Below are 22366 nucleotides of genomic sequence, written 5' to 3' on the forward strand. Positions count from 1 at the left end.
AAAATAGTAATGTATGACGATTAAAATTAAATAGATCGAGGTAGTCAACTTTTAGTTTAATCTTATCTCTATTCTATAAGGGAACATCTAAGGTCAATTTAGTAATTGCACTTTTGGTACCCCTATGAAATAGACTCAAGTGCCCTCCACAATTAATTCACAATTTAGTTCAATTAAAAACTGATCAGCGCCTTTTCTGTCAGGCGGCCTGACGGCCACGCGCCTGTCAGTCCGCTGACTCCCCCACGCGCGCGTGGGATTCACGCGCTACATAAAAGCGATTTTTCATATTTTTTTTTCTCTCTCCTTCCTCCTTCCTCCTTCCTCCTTCCTTCTTCGACAACAGCGAATTCCTTCTTAAACCCTATTCTAATTTCGCGAAATTCTTCAGCTTGCTCCGCCGCAATCGCCGCCAACAACTTTCAGATCCGACATGGCCGACGGCGGCTATGAGCAATTTCAACCACCAATACCGATATTTCCGCCACAATCGCCGCCGACAACTTTCAGATCAGACATGGCCGACGGCTTTCAACCACCACCACCAATATTTCCGCCACAATTTCAACAACCAACACAGATATTTCCGCCACAATTTCAACCACCGATTTTTCAACCTCGCCACCTTCAACATTCTCCTCGATTTCTACCACCACCGAATTTTCAACCTCGCCACCTTCAACATCCTCGATTTCTACCACCACCGATTTTTCAACCTCGCGACCGTCATCCTCCTCCTCGATTTCAACCTCCTGCGCGATTTGATAACCCTAATCAAAGCGACCTTCATCCTCCTCCTCGATTTCAACCTCCTGCGCGATTTGATAACCCTAATCAAAGGGCTTTTACAACAATGCAGCAAGTAACTACTGAAACAAGTTCTGGAACAAAGGAAAATACATCTGAAACAAGTTCTGCAACAACAGGAGAAACAACCTCAGCTTATTTTTCAGGTTTTAAAATTAATTTAATGAATATAGTTAACTAATTGATTACTTGTCGTAACTAATTGGATTGTGCAATTAACTAATTGGTTAAAAAACTACTCCCTCCGTCCTGGAATACTTGACCTGTTTTCCTTATCGGGTCGTCCCTTAATACTTGACCTGTTTCTAAAAATGGAAATATTCTAACAATATTATATTATTTCTCACTCCACCCCTATTAACCCACCTACCCCCTACTCCATACAAAAAATAATTAAAAATTCAACCCCTATTCTCCCCCAACCCCACCTCTTAACCCACCTCCCACTAACTATATTAAAATAATACCCCACTATCAACTACTACCTATTAAATTAAATAAGTCAATTCAAGTCCCTTAAACTCTGTGCCGGTCAAACTGGGTCGAGTATTCCGGGACGGAGGGAGTAAACAAATTGGTTTAAAATAAAGTAATGAATGTCAAAGTATAACTAATTGCTTTGAAAGAATCACTAACTGGTAAAATTAGTTAACTAATTGGATAATAAACTAAATAATTTATCAGGGAACTATTTAAATAAATCACTAATTTATTTAAAAACTTAGCTAATTAATATCAATACTAAACTAATTTTTTTTAATGCTACTTTTCAAATTTCATTTTTCACTAAGTTAACCTTTACCATCAATTAGTTAACATTTTCCATCAATTAGTTAACTTTTTGCAGCAATTAGTTAACTGTTTTCATTAATAAGTTTTCGTTACTAATTCATTAGTTAACTTTTATCATCAATTAGTTAACTTTTTTCATCAATTAGTTAACTTGTACCATCTGATGTGGCCTAAAAGAATGCCACCTGACTGTACTGTCAAAGCCCAGAAAAAAGGCCCAAAAGCTTGCCTGCGGGCCTTTCTCAACTTCACAGGGCCCAGGCCCAAGCGATTAAGAGGTCCACATTGGTCCTAACCAAGCCTCCAAAACCTAAGCAGGACACGTGTCCCAATCTTGCATAAACACTCAATCATGCAGGACCAGTTCCCGAGAAACCCTAGCACTATAAATAGTGCAGATCCCTAGGTAAAAGGGCATTCAATTCATCCCCACCAACAAAAACTTATCTTTGCTCTGCCTTCTCTCTACAAATTACTTATCTCTCTAGCTTATACTTACTTAAGCATCGGAGGGAATATTCCTACGGGAATATTCTTGTTTTGCAGGTTGCCAGAAGTTCGTGCCAGGTCATACTTGATACCTCCGAGGAACGCGTGCCACGTCAGCACCGTAAAAGATCCCACAACATTTGGCGCCGTCTGTGGGGAGGTACAGTGTCATGGCCGAACTACACTCTGACAGAGAGTACGCTGGTGGAGAAGAAGCGAGACGGCACATTGAAGAAGCCAATCGAATTGCAAATACAGGGAACACACCGCGACGGATGCAGGCTGAGGTGGTTGTAGAAGAAGAACCAATAACCGAGGCGTCTCCGCCAGGCGGCCATCTAAGCCCCAGCGTCCGAGACACCGTGTTAGACGAGAATCTAGATTTGCCAGTCTCGGTGGGCTCCCTATGCGAGATCTTAACAGGATTCCAACAGCAAATGAATCAGACCTTTCGACAACAGATGAGCACTACACTGCAAGATGAAATTCGGAAAAATATGCTAATCTACTGCGCTGAGAGGACGGCTCCGCAGAGGTCCCTCAGTCTAGGCGTCAACCGGATAAGCAGAATGCCGCTCAGGTCCAACGTTTGGAGAGCTGGAGAAGGTTCTCGTCCACAAGCAAGCAGGGGAGTCAGCCCTGTGCCTGAGCACTCGGGAAATGGCCGTGACCCCCCCACCTTCTTACCTCGAAGGGACCCGGTCATACGACCATCATCTAGGGGAAGCCCACCAGCCGTCTTACGGCCAGCCTCAAGGCGTCAAGAACATTATGAGGCTGAATCTGAACTATCAGACACCGGGTCCACTCCTGTGATGGAAGATCTGCCATTTATCCCACTACACGTGGACCGACCCAGATGACGCCCCATAGGGTAAGCATGCGCCCCCGCCTGCTATCTAACCGCCGTGAACCAACTTATCATATTCAGCAAGGGCTCAACAACCTGACGTTAAGGCACATGAGTACCCCTTTCTCTGACGAGATCATGAACGCCCCGAAGGAACCCAAAGTAAAAACTCCTACAATTGAAGCTTATGACGGGACCACCGATCCCGATATGCATCTTGTCGCATACCGCCATCACATGTACGTTCATGGAACCAATGAAGCCACTTGGTGCAAATACTTCCCAGCCACGCTCAAAGGAGTAGCGTCTAAATGGTTTGAACGGATGCCCCCAGGACCAATTGCCTCTTTTAACGAACTACAGACTTTGTTCTCTACGAGGTTCATGGCACACAAGGAAGAAAGGAAAACCAGCATGCATTTGGGACGGATCCAGCAAGGGAAAGACGAGGCCCTAAGAAGCTACGTGAAGCGTTTCAATCTGGAGGCGGGACAGATCCCAGACTTACCCGATGGCGTCTCTTTTGATAATTTTATCAGGGGATTGAAGAAGGGATCCTTCAAGTTTGACCTGGTTAAGAAGAGTGTAAGGACTATGGCCGAGGTCCTGGACGAGGCTGAAGCATTTATCCATGCAACAGAAATATGCAGCGCGTCAAAGGAAGGGAGGATTGGAGAAACAACAGACTCCTCCGGGAAGAAGGATAAAGTGGACCGAAAATCCCCACGAGTGAATGGCACATGGGCTATCTCAAAAGAGCACGATACCAACTTTCCTGGGCACAAAAGAGAACGACCGCAAGAAAGGGAATATTTTGAGTACAACACAGATCTTCTCACCATACTAAAAGACGTGGGGACAAGGTACGACCTTGATCGACCTTTCCCCATGAAGTCTCCTGCTGAGACTCGAGATCCCAAATTATATTGCCAGTTCCATGAAGATATAGGACATGAAACCAAGAATTGTAGAAGCTTGAAGAGGGCTTTAGATGGCCTAGCCTCCAAAGGACACCTCAAGAACTACTTATAGAAGAATGCTCATGGCTTTGGAAAAAACCAATACAAAAAGAACAAGTCACCTGCCTCGCCGACTAAGGGACAACACAGCGACGGAGGATTTGTAGCCGTCATATCTGGAGGACCGGCCGCAAGAGGACCTACCATGAGAGGACAGAAAGATTATGCTCGCCGCTTAGGACAAGTGCTGCTGTCAGCCAAAGCGCCCATGGATCCATTCCCAAAGATAGAAATATGTGAGTTAGATGGCGGACGGATAGCCACGCCGCATGATGATCCCCTTGTGGTTGAATTCAAGATATCTAACATGAGAGTTAAACGCATACTAATAGACACGGGAAGCTCGTCCGACATAATGAGTCTAGAATGCCTCAATCGCCTAGCACACGACCCCAAAACCATCGAAAGAATTCACTATCCCATCATTGGTTTTGGAGCGAGTATCATTCACCCTGTTGGCGTCATCACTCTGCCGGTTCGAATTGGGGATAAGAAGAATGGGCGAAAGATGGAGGTGGACTTCCTAATTGTTAAAGACTTGACTGCATACAATGTCATCCTGGGACGACCCACCTTAAACAAGATCAAGGCTGTAGTCGTCACCCATCTGATGCTTCTGAAGTTTGTGTGCGATGATGGAGTCATAGGCACCATACATGGAGATCAACAACAGGCTAGGGACTGTTACCTGACGACCCTCAACCCGTCAGCATGGAAGCAAGATTCTGCTGAAGTCAGAGGAAAACGTAAGCATGAAGATGAACCCCAAGTCACCAAAGAAACTGGACCCGTCCAAATAGAAGCGGTCAAAATTGAAGAAAGTGGCTGAAAGTAGAACATCATTAGGGTAACTATTGTACTCAGAGCCTACAAAACGGCCTAGCTATTGTACCAGAGCCCACAAAACGGCCTGTAAATGCCCGCCTAAGACGCGGTGAATGTAGCAAGCAATTTAGTAAATTAACACTTATCTGACGAATACAAGTCTCAGTTGAACCTTAAAAAAGGAACACTTAAGGGGTGAAGAAACTCACCAGAAAACAATCCCTAAAATAAGTGGCGTCCATATCTGCTAAATAAACAATACCCAGTGCTAATAAACACGAAGGGTTTGGATGTACCTAGTGCTAATAAACACAAAGGGTTTAGACATCCAGCATGACGCCTTTTCTTCGAAAGGCGGCCAAAAAAGGAAAGACTCAAACAAGAGCAAAACATTCAGACATAAGACCTCCTCCTTGGATGGCGTCTAAAAAGACTAATCGTTTGACGACCTGAGAAGTGGCTTAGATTAGCGCCTCAAATTAGGCTGATCACCTAAAACACTGAGGTTTCTGTCCAACAATTGGACCCAAAGAAAGAATTCCTAAGAAATCAGTAACGAACTGATGGAATTAAAATAAAATAAAGTGCACAACGGCACGAATTGTTTATACATAGCGCCCAAAGCGCAAACAAACCAAATCAAATAAATGCCAAAAGGCACCAAAGTTATTACAAACGCCCATGGCGTCATTCAAACCAACTACAAGAAAAACCGCTCAAGGATGAGGGGCAATGGAACTCCCGTCCTGGACGTCTTGGCCTTCAGGGGAGTTCACCTCGTCTTCTTCTATGTCCACTTCCCCGTCACTGACGAACTGGGGGGGATCTAAGCCTAAGCGCCTAGCCGTCGAGACGACTATCTGGTGGGAGATACGGCGTTTGAACCAGGAAAAGTCCTTCCCGTCCATAGACTAATCCCACGCCTTTTGAGCACTCTCCAAGATGGACTCCTCGCCTAACTTAAAAGAGCTTGCAGCCTCCTTGCGCACGGCCTCAATCTTCCCCTGCATGGCCTTGAGCTGACCTTCAAGAACGTTCACCTTGGAAGAGAAATTAGTCACCCGTTCCGAGACGGAAGAGTACTCCTTTCTCAGCACGGCAAGCCACCCCTCATGTTCCAGCAACTTCTCTTCATACTTCTCAGCGTCCTCCTCGGCCTTCTTCAGATCTTCCGTCGTGGATTTGATCTTCTTGTCCGCGTTCAAGTTGATCAACCTGGCCGTCTTCTCAGCATATTGCTCATGATTCTCGATCTGGTCCTTGTGCTTGAGCATCTCATTGTGCATATCAAAGCGATAGTTCCTACTCTCGGCACAGCGAATGAAAAGCTGCCAAAGACAACATAGAATTAAAAATAGCGTACATATATAATCATAACTACAGAGATCCAGGAGTAAGTGTCTCACATCAAGGACGAGAGACTGAATGGACCAAAAGAATCCCAAGTCAATCCCGGGGAGTGACCTCACATATTCCTCAGGGATGGCTGCATACACGTCCGCAAGGATCTTATCCTTCGCCTCTGAGCTAAAACCGGCAGAAGGGGGAATGCTCGCCACCTCGGTCCGCCGCATCCGCTTGAACATCTCAACTGAACCAAACGCCAAGATTAACAAACATCGTGCAAATTCCAACCTGACATGACAGATTTAAAGTACAGAGACACTAACCAATGGGCGAAGCTGCATGAGAAGTAGAGGCATTATCAGTAGAAGGAGCCTTAGTTTCCTTGCCTTTACCCTTGTCCTCCTTGGACGAGGTGGTGGCGTCAGCAGCCTCAGTCTGTTCGACTGCTACTTCGTCAGCAGCTGCTCCGGCAGTACCATCCCTTTCGGTGTCCACCTGGGAAGGAGCCTCCTTTTGCTCAGGAGGAGGAATGGGCGTCTGGGTAGGAAGAACCTCCCCCTCAGCTAGGGGAGCGGACGGTTTTGGTACCGACGGCTTGGTGACAGCATCGGCCGGACCCATCTTCTTAAAGAAGGGTCGTTTTGGCTTAGGAGCCTCCGTCGAAGATGCCGGACGCTTCTTCGTAGCTGGCAAAGTGGGTTCCTAAAGTTGAAGGAAATCAGCGACCAAATCATGATCAGAGGAAAAAAAATATTACCTTGGCGACGTCGCCAGAGGCACCCTCGCTGGATTTCTTGGAGGAGTCCTTTTTCTTGGCCTCCACGGCCTTGAGAATGTCCTCGGTATACACCTCGGACAGCCAAGCGGGTACTTCCACTACACACTTGTCTTCGGAGGATAAGCGATCCATGGCAGAACCTACAAAGCCAAGGGTTAATAAAAAAAATAAAAATAAATAAAAAAAATAAAAAATAAAAAAAATAAAAAAAATAAAAAAAAATGAAGAAAAAATGTTGAGTGAAAATCTATGGGGAACTACCTCTACTCAAATAGGAACAAAGACCAACGACCGAAAGAAAGACTATATTGGTGAACTGGCCGACATGGGGAAGCCAAGCATTAGGCACCCAAGCATGGCTCTTTGACGACAGCTGATACATCTCAGCCTGGAACAAGGGCTTCACTAGTCCCCACTCTCTAGACGAGAGGCGAGGGTAGGCGTCAGCTCTAGACAAATAGCGGGGCCAACGGTTCCACCTAGAAAGACGTCTGCAAAGAGAGAGGTCTTCCATTCGAACAACAGACCACTTCTTCCTCCACCAAACCCAACTAAAGGTCTTACCCACCACCGTTTTATATCCCCGACGGCTGTAAAGGGTGAACCACCCCTGGGGAGAACGAGAAGAAGGGGCAATGACTATGAGACGAAGGAAAGCAGGAAAGGAAGGGGTGACGCCGCTCAAAGCACACTTGGCAATAAAACCAAAAACATTTGCCCAAGAGTTGGGCGTCAATTGAGCAAGGCCAATGTCATACCCCTCTAAGACTTCCATCACAAAGGGGTGCAATGGAAATCTAAGACCCAACCTAAAGGCAGCAGTATAAACAGCTACCTCTCCTTGGGAGAGTTGGTCCACGGAGTCATGAGGTCGAGGGCTCCTAAGACTAAAACCTGGGGGCAAGAGCAGAAAACGCTCAAAGTCACGTCCCTGCTCCCTCAGGTACCTCAGCCATTTCATGCCGAGAAAGATATCAGATGGAAATAGATTGACGTCCTCCTTCCCCCGGACCATAGGAGGAAGGTTTTTTGCAAACTCCTCGTCTGAAGAGCTAGAGGAGTCATCTTCAAAATCCTCGCGTGGAACGCGGGGACGGGAAGCCACATTCTTCCTTCTTCTAGGAGAATGTGCCGTTCTTATGGCCCCGTCTCCTGTATTATGGGAGGAACGGACTCCACTCTTACTTCCTTGGGACGGGTTCGAAAAAGGAACCCTATCGTCCCCCTCTCGCGGTGCAGCCCATGCACGCACGTTGGTTGTTTGTCTAATTCGAGCCATGCCGTCCTGCATAAGGGACAGGACGTCGACTTTAGCAAAAGAATGAAAGGGATAGGTGTCATAACCCCCAAGACGCCTCCACAGAACACTGTAAACAATAAACAAGAGAGGTCCCACAAGCATGCAAAAAACAAAGTTTTGATAGAGAACTTACCAGAAAATGATCAAACTGATGAGAAGTCTTGACAAATCCTCTAAACCCTCAAGAACACTGGACAGCAAATCCAAGAACACTCCAGCGCAAGCACAAGCAGATCTTTGGCAGGACGAAATTTACTTTCTCTCTCTAAAGAAAAATCGCTCTGAAGTAACAAAAGAAAAATGAAAGAGGAATTGAAGCTTTTAAAGGAAAATATAAGCTCTGAAAAGCCCTCACACGTGGCGCTCCCTCCGATCAAGCAGCCTACCCCACAGGGACAAGGGGCATCCTCCTTGAGGGGCAAATGATGTGGCCTAAAAGAATGCCACCTGACTGTACTGTCAAAGCCCAGAAAAAGGCCCAAAAGCTTGCCTGCGGGCCTTTCTCAACTTCACAGGGCCCAGGCCCAAGCGATTAAGAGGTCCACATTGGTCCTAACCAAGCCTCCAAAACCTAAGCAGGACACGTGTCCCAATCTTGCATAAACACTCAATCATGCAGGACCAGTTCCCGAGAAACTCTAGCACTATAAATAGTGCAGATCCCTAGGTAAAAGGGCATTCAATTCATCCCCACCAACAAAAACTTATCTTTGCTCTGCCTTCTCTCTACAAATTACTTATCTCTCTAGCTTATACTTACTTAAACATCGGAGGGAATATTCCTACGGGAATATTCTTGTTTTGCAGGTTGCCAGAAGTTCGTGCCAGGTCATACTTGATACCTCCGAGGAACGCGTGCCACGTCAGCACCGTAAAAGATCCCACAACCCCATCAATTAATTAACTTGTTCCCTCAATTAGTTAACTAATTGATTTCATTTTCAAAAGTTAAGTTACTGTAATTATTGTTGATGTCACAATATGCAGGATGACTATATTTAACTAATATTGTTAACCTAAAAGTAGTTAACTTTTTGCATCAATTAGTTAACCTTTACCATTTTGGTAAATTAGTGAAAAAATTCTTAACTAATTGGTTCCACTACGTAACTAAATAGAAGATTTATTTAACTAATTGATGACAGAACAAAAATAAAAAAAAATTTAATCAAAAAACATTGTAGTTCAATTGGTTAACTAATTTCCTCAATTTTGTAACTAATTAGTTTCTTTTGTTAACTATTACTTTTGTTCATTTTACAGGTTCAAAAGATATTTGGAACAATTTAACAGAGGATGATATTAGAGGACCTTTGACTGGATATACTGGCATAGTAGATGAACTACATGAACTTTATGACAAACATTCAATACTTCTTGGATTTTCAATAAGAAAAAATACATTAAGGAGAGATCAAAAAACGGGAGAGATAAAGGAAAGATACTTTTGTTGTTCAAAGGAAGGAAAGAGAAAGGAAAACACAAAGAACACAAAGAAAGAAGAAGCAACAGTATCAAGTGAGAGCAAACAGAAAGGGCAGTCAAAGAACCCAAGGCAGCAAAACCTTACTAGAACAGGGTGCAATGCATCTATACGATTGAAGTTACAAAAGGATGGAAAGTTTATAGTCTTTCATCATGTTATAGAACACAATCATGACTTAACAAGAGAGTCACTGCAAAACTTTGAAAGGTACAAAACAAAATACAAGTAATTAGTTAACCATTCAATATATTTAGTTAGGCTTTGACATTAATTACTTAAGCGTTTAAATAATTTTGTTTTAATAATAAACTAGATAAAACAATTACTTACCTTTTTCCATCAATTACTTAACTTTTTTCATAAATTAGTTAACCTTTTTCATGCATTAGTTAACTTTTTAAAACATTTAGTTAACGTTTTGCATCAATTAGTTTACTTTTTGCCTCAATTACTTACTTTCCAAAACCATTAATTAACTTTTTCATCAATTAGTTAACTTTTTCATCAATTAGTTACGTTTTTGCATGAATTAGGTAACTTTTGTTTTAATAATATATTAGTTACTTACCTTTTACAACAAATAGTTAACTTTTTGCATATATTAGTTAACTTTTTACAACAATTAGTTAACTTTTTGCATCATTTCCAGATCACAAAGAAAAATTGATGAAGAAAAGGGAAAAGTAATTGAAGGACTCACACTATCAGGAATAACACCAGCAGATTCCTATAGATATATGTGTAATGAAGCTGGCGACGCAAGGGTGGTTGGACACACATTAGTTGACCACATGAATTTCACAAGTAGATTGAAAATGAAAAGACTAGAAGAAAAAGATACACAAGCGGTTGTGAACATGTTAATTAAGAGAGGAGAAGAAGATCCAACATTTTATTTTCGAGTAAAGGTGAACGAGGCAAACCAAGTAATAAGCATGTTTTGGAGGGATGGAATGATGCAAGAAGATTATGACGTATATGGTGATGTCTGTGTCTTTGACACAACTTTCAGAACAAACAAATACAATTTAGTTTGTGCGCCATTTGTAGGTGTCAACAACCATTGGAGTAATGTGATGTTTGGTTGTGCTTTTATTGCTGATGAGAAGACACACACTTTTGTGTGGCTATTGGAAACATTCCTGGAGTCTATGGGAGGAAAAGCACCTATAACTATCTTTACAGATCAAGATCAAGCAATGGAAAATGCTATTGAACAAGTAAGAGTCTATTAACTATTTGGGTTTTATAGTTAACTAATTGCTAAAAATTGTTAACTATTTGCTACTGGTCTTTAACTAATCAGTTGAAAAGTTTAACTAAATTGATGACCATTCATCAGTTGCTTTTTCCATCAATTACTTAACTTTTTCCATAAATTAGTTATCCTTTTACATACACTAGTTAACTTTTTAAAACAATTAGTTAACTTTTTGCATCAATTAGTGTACTTTTTGCATCAATTAGTTACTTTCTAAAACAATTAGTTAACTTTTTGAATCAATTAGTTAACTTTTGCAATGAATCAGATAAGTTTTTGCATGAATTAGTTAACTTTTGTTTTAATAATATATTAGTTACTTACCTTTTTACAACAATTAGTTAACTTTTTGCATGAATTAGTTAACTTTTTACAACAATTAGTTAACTTTTTGCATCATTTTCAGATCACCTAACTAATACAGAATTCTGTTCTGACTTAACTAAATAGTTTAAATTCTTAACTAATACATTCATCAAAAAAATTGCAGGTGTTTCCTAATACCAGACAGAGATTATGCTTATGGTACTTACAAAAGAATGCTGTGTCAAGATTTGGAGACTTAAAAGCTGACAATACCTTCAAAGACACATTCAAGAAGTGCTTATATCGTTGTTACAATGAAGAATAATTTGAAACCACTTGGTTTGACATGATTACTAAGTATAACCTTCAAAATCATGATTGGTTTACAAATCTCTATACAATAAAAGAAAAATGGTGTACGGCTTTGAACAAAGATTTTTTCTCAGCTGGAATATTGTCTTCACAAAGGTAAATGCTTAAATAAAAGTCCACTAATTTTTTTTAATGCTAAACTAATTGCTCAGAATACTTCACTAATTGCTATGAATACTTCACTAATTGCTTTGAATACTTCACAGAATGTTTAACTAATTGTTTCATCTACTTAACTAATTCCTTTGCCTGCTTAACTAATTAATCAGAAAGATTAACTAATTTAACAAAATGTTTAACTAATTGTTTCACCTTCTTTACTAGTTCCTTTGTTTGCTTAACTAATTCCTCTACCTGCTTAACTAATTGAATAGAATGTTTAACTAATTGAATAATAATCTTGTTACACAGGAGTGAGAGCACTAACAATGCAATTGGATTTAAAGGGAACAAATCAACTTCACTAACAGAATTCTTTCACATTTTTGGAGCAACAGTGGATCGTTGGAGATATCAAGAAGATCAAAATGAATATGATTGTGGAAATGCTTTGCCTAAATCTGATTTTCCAATGGTCGGAATGATAAAACATGCGGCAAATGTTTACACACTTACATTGTTTAGAGATTTTGAAAAACAATTCAAGTATGCAATGGGTTGTATCTCAAATGTCAACTACATCAATGGAAATTTCTTTGGTTACAAAGTGCAACATGAATCTTGGCCAGAACATACTGCCCATTATGTAGCATTTGATCCAACAACAAATTCCATTAAATGCACTTGTAGGAACTTCGAAGAATCGGGTTAGTTAATTCTCTTAACTAATTGCATTTTTACATACACTATTTGGTATAAAAACTTAACTAATTGCTTCTAAAATGTAACTAATTGAATTGAGATTTTACATGAACAGATAATATGTTTAACATGTTCAATTAATAAAAGTGTATAACCTAATAGGACAAATAAACTAGTTAACTTTTTGCATCAATTAGTTAACCTTTACCATCAATTAGTTACCTTTTTACAGAAATTAGTTAACTTTATTCATCAATTAGTTTACTTGTACCATCTATTAATTAATTTTTTTCATCAATTAGTTAACTTTTTCATCAATTAGTTAACTTGTACCATCAATTAGTTAACTAATTAATTAAAATATTTTGATGTCACAATATGCAGGATGGCTATGTTTCCATGCAATACGAGTTCTACATATACATTCTATAGTCAACATTCCAGAGCAATACATTTCAAAAAGGTGGACAAAGTTTGCAAAAAGTGAAGTATGAAAGAGAATGGAACATAGAGAAGATAATGGAACAGAAAAGAGAAAAATTACTCCATGGCGTTATGAGATGGCAAGAAATTTGTACAACTTGGTTATTAAATGTCAAGGGAGTGATGCAGCTAAAAAGGTTTTTACTAACTATTATTTAACTAATACATAACAATAAATACTAAATACTTCAAGAGTCTAACTAGTTTGCTTTAAATCTTAACTAATAGGTGCTTAAAGAGGCTTATGCTCATGCTAACGAAAGCATAAATAAGGTTCTAGAAAAAGAAAAAGCAGCACAAAAGGAGGCAGCACAAAAGGCACAAGACGATGTTGAAGCACAACAAACCACAATCAACATAGCACCGTCTACATCATCATCATCATCAAATGCACCACAAATAATAGTTGAAAATCCACCACTAGTGAAGACAAAAGGAAGAAGTAAAAGAAAAAAAATGATACTTTGAGATAAGGACATCGTCAACAGCACCTACAGAATTTGGAACTTTTACACCAAAAGAACAACTTTTTTAAAGCATTATATACTATTGAATGACATTGGATTGAATTTTAGTGTTTATCAAATTAGTTAACTTGTACCACAATTAGTTAACTTGTTCCCTCAATTAGTTAAGTAGTTGATTTCATTTTCAAAAGTTACTGTAATTTAATGAAATATTGTTGATGTCACAATATGCAGGATGACTATGTTTAACTAATATTGTTAACCTTACCATCAATTAGTTAACCTTTACCACCAATTAGTTAACATTATCCATCAATTAGTTAACTTTTTGCAGCAATTAGTTAACTATTTTCATTAATAAGTTTTTGTCACTAATTCATTGTCTAATACCTCACTAATTGGTTTATATACTCCACAAATTAGATTGGTATTTCTAATTGTTGTAAAAGTGTATAACCTAATAGCACAAATAAATTGGTTAACTTTTTGAATCAATTAATTAACTTTTTCCATCAATTAGTTACCTTTTTATAAAAATTAGTTAACTTGTTCCCTCAATTAGTTAACTTTTTTCATCAATTAGTTAACTTGTACCATCAATTAGTTAACTAATTGATTTCATTTTCAAAAGTTAAGTTACTGTAATTATTGTTAATGTCACTATATGCAGGATGACTATGTTTAAGTAATATTGTTAACCTAAAAGTAGTTAACTTTTTGCATCAATTAGTTAACCTTACCATCCATTAGTTAACCTTTACCATGAATTAGTTAAACTTTTCCATCAATTAGTTAACTTTTTGCAGCAATTAGTTAACTATTTTCATTAATAAGTTTTCGTCACTAATTCATTGTCTAATACCTCAGTAATTGATTTATATACTCCATAAATTAGATTGGTATTTCTAATTGTTGTAAAAGTGTATAACCTAATAGCACAAATAAATTGGTTTACTTTTTGAATCAATTAGTTAACTTTTTCCATCAATTAGGTACCTTTTTATAAAATTAGTTAACTTGTTCCCTCAATTAGTTAATTTGTTCCCTCAAATAGTTAACTTTTTTCATCAATTAGTTAACTTGTTCCATCAATTAGTTAACTTTTTCCCTCAATTAGTTAACTAATTGATTTCATTTTCAAATGTTAAGTTACTGTAATTATTGTTGAAGTCACAATATGCATGATGACTATGTTTAACTAATATTGTTAACCTAAAAGTAGTTAACTTTTTGCATCAATTAGTTAACCTTTACAATCTATTAGTTAACCTTTTCCATCAATTAGTTAACTTTTTGCAGCAATTAGTTAACTAATTGAATTTGATATTTCACTAATTGAATTTAATGCTTAACTAATATATTGAATTAGCTTGACTGACTTATGAAATATACCAAGTAAATAATTCAAAATAAGCTCCTACTAAATATATATATATACTTCAACACAAAAGAGCTACTTGCCCAAAATATTCAAAGATTAAATTTCTGTTTTAAATGACCTATTTCTCAAAATATATCAACCAAACAGAGCAGTTAATAAAAATATTCACATATTAAATTGTTTACTAAATAACAACTAAAAACAACCTGATAGATAAGTTTACTGATTAACTGGAAGGTGGCTTATGATGAACAACTTTTGGTCTCTTTTGTTTCGGTCCAAGAGTAGCTTTGTTTTGATCCATATCAGAGAATGACACTGCTTCTACTGTTGGAACTGCTTCAGCTGCTGCCACTGGTTCCTTGTTCTTGGAAATTTTCCTTGATGACTTGTATGTTCTCAAAGGAGCATTGTCATTTTCTTCTAACTTCTCTTGGGCTGCTGCTTTCCTTTTTGCAATTGTTTCTAACCTTTTCCTCGTAGCTTCAGCCTTTTTAAAATCAGCCTGCTGTTTCAACTTAACAGCCTCTTCTTCTTCTAGCTTCTTCTTTGCTTCTGCTTCTTTTCTCTGTCTTTCTTCTTCTTCTTCTTTCTTTTTCTTTCGGCGATCACGAACAGCATGGCAAATACCAACTTTAATCATGTTGAATGATTCCATTTCCTCCAGCACATTAGCCCGAATTTCATTCATATCAGAAAGGACTAAGGCTGAACAAATCTTAGCCCGTAACATTGTCCTTGTACCGCGCTGAAATAAAAACATAAAAATTTAGGATAATGTATGTGTACTAAATACTGTTTGTATGAAACAAAAAAATAGGTTTACTAATAGATTAAAAAAGTTAACTAGTTGCTGTAAAAAGTTCACTAATAGATTTAAAAGTTAACTAATTGCTGTAAAAAGTTAACTAATTGCAGCAAAAAGTTAACTAATTGCTGTAAAAATTAAGTTAACTAATTGCAGTAAAAAGTTACCTAAATGAAATTGGTTAACTACTTGATGGAAAAAGTTGTTAAAAAAGTTAACTAATTACTGTAAAACGACAACTAATTGATGAAAAAAGATAACTAATTGATGGGACAAGTTAACTAATAGATGGAAAAAGTAAACTAATTATTATAAAAAGCTTAATGGATGCAAAAGGTAAACTCAGTAATGTAAACAGTTAACTAACTGAAAAAATGTTAACTAATTGAAGAAATAAGTTAACTAATTGAAGAAAAAAGTTACCTAATTCATGAAATAATTAATTTGAAACTATTGAAATTAGAAAAGATAAACTAATTGCTTGAAAATCTTAACTAAAGTACACTTACATAGGAAAGATCCAAGGGAATATTTTTGCCATTAAAGTACTGCATTGCTGTCATCAAAAAAATTCCGCAATCTACATGATCAGGGTTATCTGATCTCCCAGGAAAGTCCAGAATTGACATTTCAAAATTTAAGCAATCAGCAGCAGCCGCATGGCCAATCTCTAGCAGAAACTGTGCGAATCCTTCAATAAGCAATGACACCATTGCCATATAATCATCCTTAATCTTGTCACACCAAATTATGTTGTCAACATAGACAATACTTTTCTGATTTATGTTCACAATCAACAGAGAGAGGTGTTCTTTGTAATGAATGGGAAAGAAAAACTGCAAATGAATCAAGGAAAAAAAGTAAGAAAAATGAAACTAAAATATATAAAAACTTAACTATTAATTATCACAAATTAACTATTACATATAAAGACATAACTACTAAAATAAAAACTTACCATTCCCACATTTTTCAGATCAAATCTGTGGTCATTGATTTGCACCCAATATTTCCAACTATTGATAAGTTCTTCAATAATTCGATTTAGAGCTTCAGCTGACTTCGTCTTAAGAACACCTTCAAGCTTCCTCTGGCATAAGCAAAAAACCAAATTTAATTAGAAAACAGTATAAACAAATTAACTGAACTGAATACAAAACTAGGTACTTTAATAGTGTAACTAATTGATGGAAAAGGATAACTAATTAATGGAAAAAGTTAACTAGTTGGTAGAAATAGTTAACTATTTGATTGCAAAAGTTAACTCATTGATAGCAAAAGTTAACTAATTGATAGAAAAAGTTAACTAGTTGTACAACAAACTAGCTGAAGTGAATACAAAACTAGGTACCTTAATAGTATAACTAATTCATGGAAAAGGCTAACTAATTGATAGAAAAAGTTAACTAATTGATAGAAAAAGTTAACTAATTGTACAACAAACTAACTTAAGTGAATACAAAACTAGGTACCTTAATAGAATAACTAATTCATGGAAAAGGCTAACTAATTGATAGAAAAAGTTAACTAATTGATAGAAAAAGTTAACTAATTGATAGCAAAAATTAACTAATAATACCACAAACTAACTGAAATGAATACAAAACTAGTTACTTTATAGTGTAGGTAATTGATGGAAAAACTTAACTAATTGTTTGAAAAAGTTAACTAAATGATTTAAAAAGTTAAAAAGTTAACTACTTGATGGAAAATGTTAACTAATTGATGTAAAAAAAAAATAATTGTGGTAAAAAGATAAGTAACTGATTATTTAAACGATAAAATAATAAAACATAAAAAAGTAAAGGACATTAATAAAAAAAAATTACGTAAAATAGAAACAAACCGTGTACTCAAGACCAAAATAGAAATTGTTTCTTTCTTTATTCAACATGAACTGATTTTTGTTTAAGAGAATAGCCCAAATCTCAACAATGTTGGATAAGATATATTCCTCAGGAACCAAACATTGCATTTCCTCCCTTGATATTTTGTGAAGCATCCCAAAAACAAAAACATCAGCCCTGTTACACAAAAATTAAAACAAATAAATAAGGAAAATATTGAATTATGTAAAAATCATAACTAAATGACATATATAGTTAACTAATTCATGTCAAAAGATAACTAATTGTTAAATTACCCTTGCTCAAGTACCTCATCATCCAATTAAGAAACAGAAATCAATAACTTCTTTTTCTAGTCTCCTCAGACGACCGAGGATCTTTGGAAATCTCTCCATTAACTCAGATACGCAGAACACTTCTTCTGTAGCAGAACCAATGGGAAGACTGCTATAAAAACTCCTAGCTTCTCGTTCAGGTTCAGCAACTTCGGGAGCAACATTTCCAGAACCTTCAACATTCTTCTGAATTGGCCCCTTATCACCAGGTCCATTATCACCGGGACCCTTGTCGGCAGCACCAACATGAGAAGGAGACTTCTCAACAAAATCACCACCAGCGTTATCACAACGAGCATCATCATCAACAGCATTGTTTTCTTTTCTCAAGTGTTCAGCATAGGCAAAAATTGAGTCAATAATCTCCAAAAACACAGGATCACTGTATCCTGGACTGTCTGATAATTCTTGTCGCCGACTATTTAACAAATTTATACGGTCCTTATGGAAACTGGCCACAACATATAAATCACGGCAATATATTCTCATTGCTAATTGCAACTCTTTCACACAAAAAAAAGAAAAATATTAAGAAAAGAAACAACAGCTAAATAGTTAACTAATTGAATTATCTAAACAAATATATAATTCATGGAAAAAGATAACTAATTGATGAAATACATTAACTAATTGCTGTAAAAAGTTAACTAATTGAAGGAAAAGGTTAACTATTTGATGAAATAACTTAACTAATTGATGAAATGATGAAACTATTGGAAAAATTCATTAAAAATTAAGTTAACTAATAGAGAAAAAATAGTTAACTAATTGATGAAATAAGATAACTAATTGCTGAAATAAGTTAACTAATTCATAAAACAAGTAATACTTGGTTAACTAATTAATGGAAAAAGTTAACTAATTGCTGTAAAAGGTTAATTAATTTAAGCAAAAGGTTAACTATTGTGAGAAAGGTTAACTAATTGAATAAAAAGGTTTACTAATTCATAAAAAAGGTTAACTAATTGACAAAATAGGTTAACTATTAAAAAGATTCATTAAAAAAACAATACAACAAAAATAAATATGAACATTATAATGACTTACATCATCGCAGGTATCTTGAATTTCAGCATCAGTTTGAAGACTTTCCGGAATTTGGAACTCAATAATCCTGCTTCGATCAGCTTTGGAATTATCCGGTGCACCTTCCGAAGGTTAAGCAGAAGCAGCAGGAGCACCAGAAGCAGCAGGAGCAGCAGAAGTAGCAGGAGCAGCAGAAGCTTCAGGAACCTCGAGTTTGATAGGGTTAAGACCCCCTAACAAATCAGCAAAAGTCTTAGACATGGGATAGCTGGTTATATCAACCAAAGCTACCCCAATACCCATCTTCTCCTCGGAGACCAGACGTTCAGTCACTTGTTCATCATTCCAATGTTGAACAAGTGGGATTTTCTTAGGGGGGACTACACCCCGAAATAACGATCTTTGGAGATAAATTATCTCCAAAAATAGAACCACAGCCACCAACTTTGTCATTCTTGACACTCGCACTCCACCTTTCAACAGCAAACCCAAGCTGGTTTAACACATATTTACACCAATTTTGTTTCACAATCTGTGAAACATCCTCAACAGCCTTCAGAACCTTGATGTCTAACAACCGGTTAGACGTAGGAGCCAAAAAGACACCTATAAAAACAATAAGATAATTACAGAAATCAATTATTCAACCATTTATTTCAATCAATTACACTAAGAAGAAATTCATTAACCAACCAAAGAAATTAGTCAACAATACTCATTGCTGAAAAAAGGTAACTATTTTACGAAATAGTTTAAATAATTGATGAAAAAAGTTAACTATTTTAGGAAATAGATTAACTAAATTATGAAATCGGTTAACTAATTGATGTAATGCTGAATATGAAAATGATAAGAAAATAGGTTAACTAATTGATAAAAATACTTCACTAATTGATGTAAAAAGTTAACTAAATGATGAACAAAGTTAACTAAATGTAAAATAGGTTAACTAATTGTAAAATAAGTTAACTGATTGATGAAAACAGTAACTAATGGATAAAAAACGTAAGAGAGGACTAAGACAAGAAGACCCTCTCTCCCCTCTCTTGTTCACCTTATGTATGGAATATTTTTCCAGAGTAATGAAATTGGTTGCAGCACACCCCAATTTCAAATTCCATTCCAGATGCAAAACTCTTCAACTCAATCATCTTTGCTTTGCAGATGATCTGCTGCTTTTCTGTCATGGGGATGTGACTTCTTTTAAGCTGATGTTGGAAGGCTTAAATCTCTTCTCCTCTACTACTGGTCTACAGGTGAACCCTAGCAAATCCTCTATATACTGCAGTGGGTTAGACTCTTCCACTAAAACTTGTCTCACTGAGCTCCTGGCTATACTGTAGACACTCTCCCCTTTAAATACCTAGGGGTGCCAATTAGCTCTAAGAAAATTCAAGCTGGTGATTGCAATTTGCTGGTAGAAAAAATGGTTTCAAGAATTAAAACATGGAGTTCTAGGCATCTTTCCTTTGCAGGAAGGATGCAGCTAGTGAATTCTGTGCTTATGAGCATTAGTGTGTACTGGTGTCAGCTGTTCCTCATTCCATCCACCATAATCAAGAAAATCAATGCCATTTGCAGATTTTTTCTCTGGTTTGGAGCTTATGATGATGCCAGGCCAGGGAGTGTTAACTGGGATAAGTTGTGTTTCACCAAAGAGCAAGGTGGGCTTGGCTTTAGAAACCTTGCTGTTTGGAATCAGGCAGCTGTTGGTAAATTGGCTTGGGCCATTGAGCAAAAACAGGACAATCTTTGGGTGAAATGGATCCATGCTCTCTATGTTAAGAACAAAAACTGGCAGCTCTATGTTCCACCATTAGCTGCTAGCTGGCCTGTCAAGTTCATTTGCAAAGTCAAAGATGTCTGTAATGACAAATAACAGGGGTCTGCTTGGCTTTCTACTCCCAACTACTCGATTAAAAACACTTACACTAGTCTGTGTACTCAACCTGAAACTAATCACTGGTCTAGTTTTATCTGGAACAGACTGACTATTCCTAAACACAGGTTTTCTCTGTGGCTTGCTCTACTTGATAGACACAAAACCAAAGCTAGATTATTCAACTATGGCATAGGGGATGACAACCTGTGTTATATGTGGTAGTGCTCCTGAAACCAGTGCTCACTTGTTTTTTGAGTGCTCTTACAGTACAGATTGTCTGGTTAGAGTGCTTAACTGGCTAGGTATTAATCACACCAGGAAGAATGTGTTACAAGTCCTTCATTGGACAAGAAGATACTGCAGGAATGATTTCAAAAGGAAGTTCATACTTGCTGCTGTTGCTGGCTTGGTTTATCATATCTGGAGAGCAAGAAACAGCTCAGTTTGGGAAGGAGCTATCCCCACAGTTCCTACTTTGATTCATGCCTTAAAGAGTGATGTGAAACATCGAGTTCAACAAGTCTGTGCAAATAGACTAAACAGTGAAAATAGGGAATGGCTACAAGCTTTTTAATTAGCCTAGGTGTGTTTTTTGGCTCACTGTGTTTGAGTTTGTTGCTGCTTTGGGGTGCCTGTTCCCCTTAGCCTGTGTTTTTTATAGTGTTGTTTCTAGGCTTAGGCCTTTCTGTTTGCTTTGGGGTGAAAGACCTCTCCCCCTTAGCTAGGTTGTAATTGGTTGTTGGTGATTAATATATTCCCCCTTGCTTGCTTGCCAAAAAAAAAAAAAGTAAACTAATTGTTAAATAGGTGAACTAATTAATGAAAAAAGAAGAATAATTAATAAAAAAAAGGTAAACTAATTAATGTAAATAGTTTACTACATACTTGCTGTTAAAGGTAAATAACTTAAGCATAAATAATTTAGAAATTTTTACCTAAAACATATACCACAAAGGCACGTTTAAAATCATCTCCACATTCATCTGTTTTCAAAAAAGACTCCAACTCCGTCAAGGTGGGAGCTGCACATTTGGTTTCTTGTGGAACTTCTCATTCCATCTCTGAATCATTACATGGTTGACATCTCCTTCAACCCGCTTTCTTGGCGTCTCTTGAACATCAACATCCTTGTTCCATGGCAAGCCAAAGACGTCATAGACATCATAATCATATAACTGAACATTATGTGTTTCTCCAAACTGGAGCATATGACCAACACAATTAAAATGCTGAAGTAGCCATGGAACAAGGCATGTGTTGACTTCATGAAGTCGAACACTCAACAAACCACCAAAACCAATTTCTTTAATAGCTTTCACTTTGTTATCATTCTTCTTTATAGAATTAAGAAGATTAATCAACGCCTCTGGTCTAAAATTTAGTTTGTAACCCCTACACAAAACAAAAGAATTTAATTAATGAAAATATTTAACTAATTGCTTAAGAAGTTAACTAATTGAAGAAAAAGGTTAACTATTTGATGAAATAGGTTAACTAAGTAAAAAAAACTTAACTAATCATGCAATAGGTTAACTAATTGATGAAATAGGTTAACTAATTAATGGAAAAAGTTAACTAATTGCAGTCAAAAGTTAACTAATTAATGGGAAAAGTAAACTAATTAATGGAAAAAGTAACTAATTAGTGGAAAGATTCTTTTTAAAAAAAGGTTAACTAATTACTGAAAAATATTTAACTAATTGC

General features: G+C 37.1%; 4 protein-coding genes across 4 annotated transcripts; 3 read left to right on the forward strand and 1 right to left on the reverse strand.

The window, feature by feature from the left end:
• The first annotated feature begins 433 nt into the window (after positions 1-433).
• LOC130471994 (early nodule-specific protein 2-like) lies at positions 434-4786 on the forward strand. The gene is made up of 2 exons (XM_056842391.1): positions 434-953; positions 4668-4786. The coding sequence occupies exons 1-2, from the start codon at positions 434-436 to the stop codon at positions 4784-4786; spliced, it is 639 nt and encodes a 212-aa protein (XP_056698369.1).
• Positions 4787-5693: 907 nt separating this feature from the next.
• Positions 5694-7039, reverse strand: LOC130471995 (uncharacterized). Its single transcript, XM_056842392.1, has 4 exons — positions 6887-7039; positions 6453-6831; positions 6189-6373; positions 5694-6110 (listed from the first exon to the last, which is right to left on the reverse strand). The coding sequence occupies exons 1-4, from the start codon at positions 7037-7039 to the stop codon at positions 5694-5696; spliced, it is 1134 nt and encodes a 377-aa protein (XP_056698370.1).
• Positions 7040-8647: 1608 nt separating this feature from the next.
• LOC110780199 (protein FAR1-RELATED SEQUENCE 5-like) lies at positions 8648-12443 on the forward strand. The gene is made up of 5 exons (XM_056842393.1): positions 8648-8660; positions 9471-9900; positions 10343-10913; positions 11445-11554; positions 12044-12443. The coding sequence occupies exons 1-5, from the start codon at positions 8648-8650 to the stop codon at positions 12441-12443; spliced, it is 1524 nt and encodes a 507-aa protein (XP_056698371.1).
• A 489-nt stretch (positions 12444-12932) lies between these two features.
• Positions 12933-13421, forward strand: LOC130472343 (uncharacterized). The gene is made up of 2 exons (XM_056843027.1): positions 12933-13053; positions 13145-13421. Exons 1-2 carry the CDS (start codon positions 12934-12936, stop codon positions 13382-13384), a joined length of 360 nt encoding a protein of 119 aa, XP_056699005.1. The 5' UTR covers position 12933; the 3' UTR covers positions 13385-13421.
• The last annotated feature ends 8945 nt before the right edge of the window (positions 13422-22366 follow it).

This window comes from Spinacia oleracea, chromosome 4, assembly GCF_020520425.1.
Source record: "Spinacia oleracea cultivar Varoflay chromosome 4, BTI_SOV_V1, whole genome shotgun sequence".
Classification (NCBI taxonomy): Eukaryota; Viridiplantae; Streptophyta; class Magnoliopsida; order Caryophyllales; family Amaranthaceae; genus Spinacia; species Spinacia oleracea.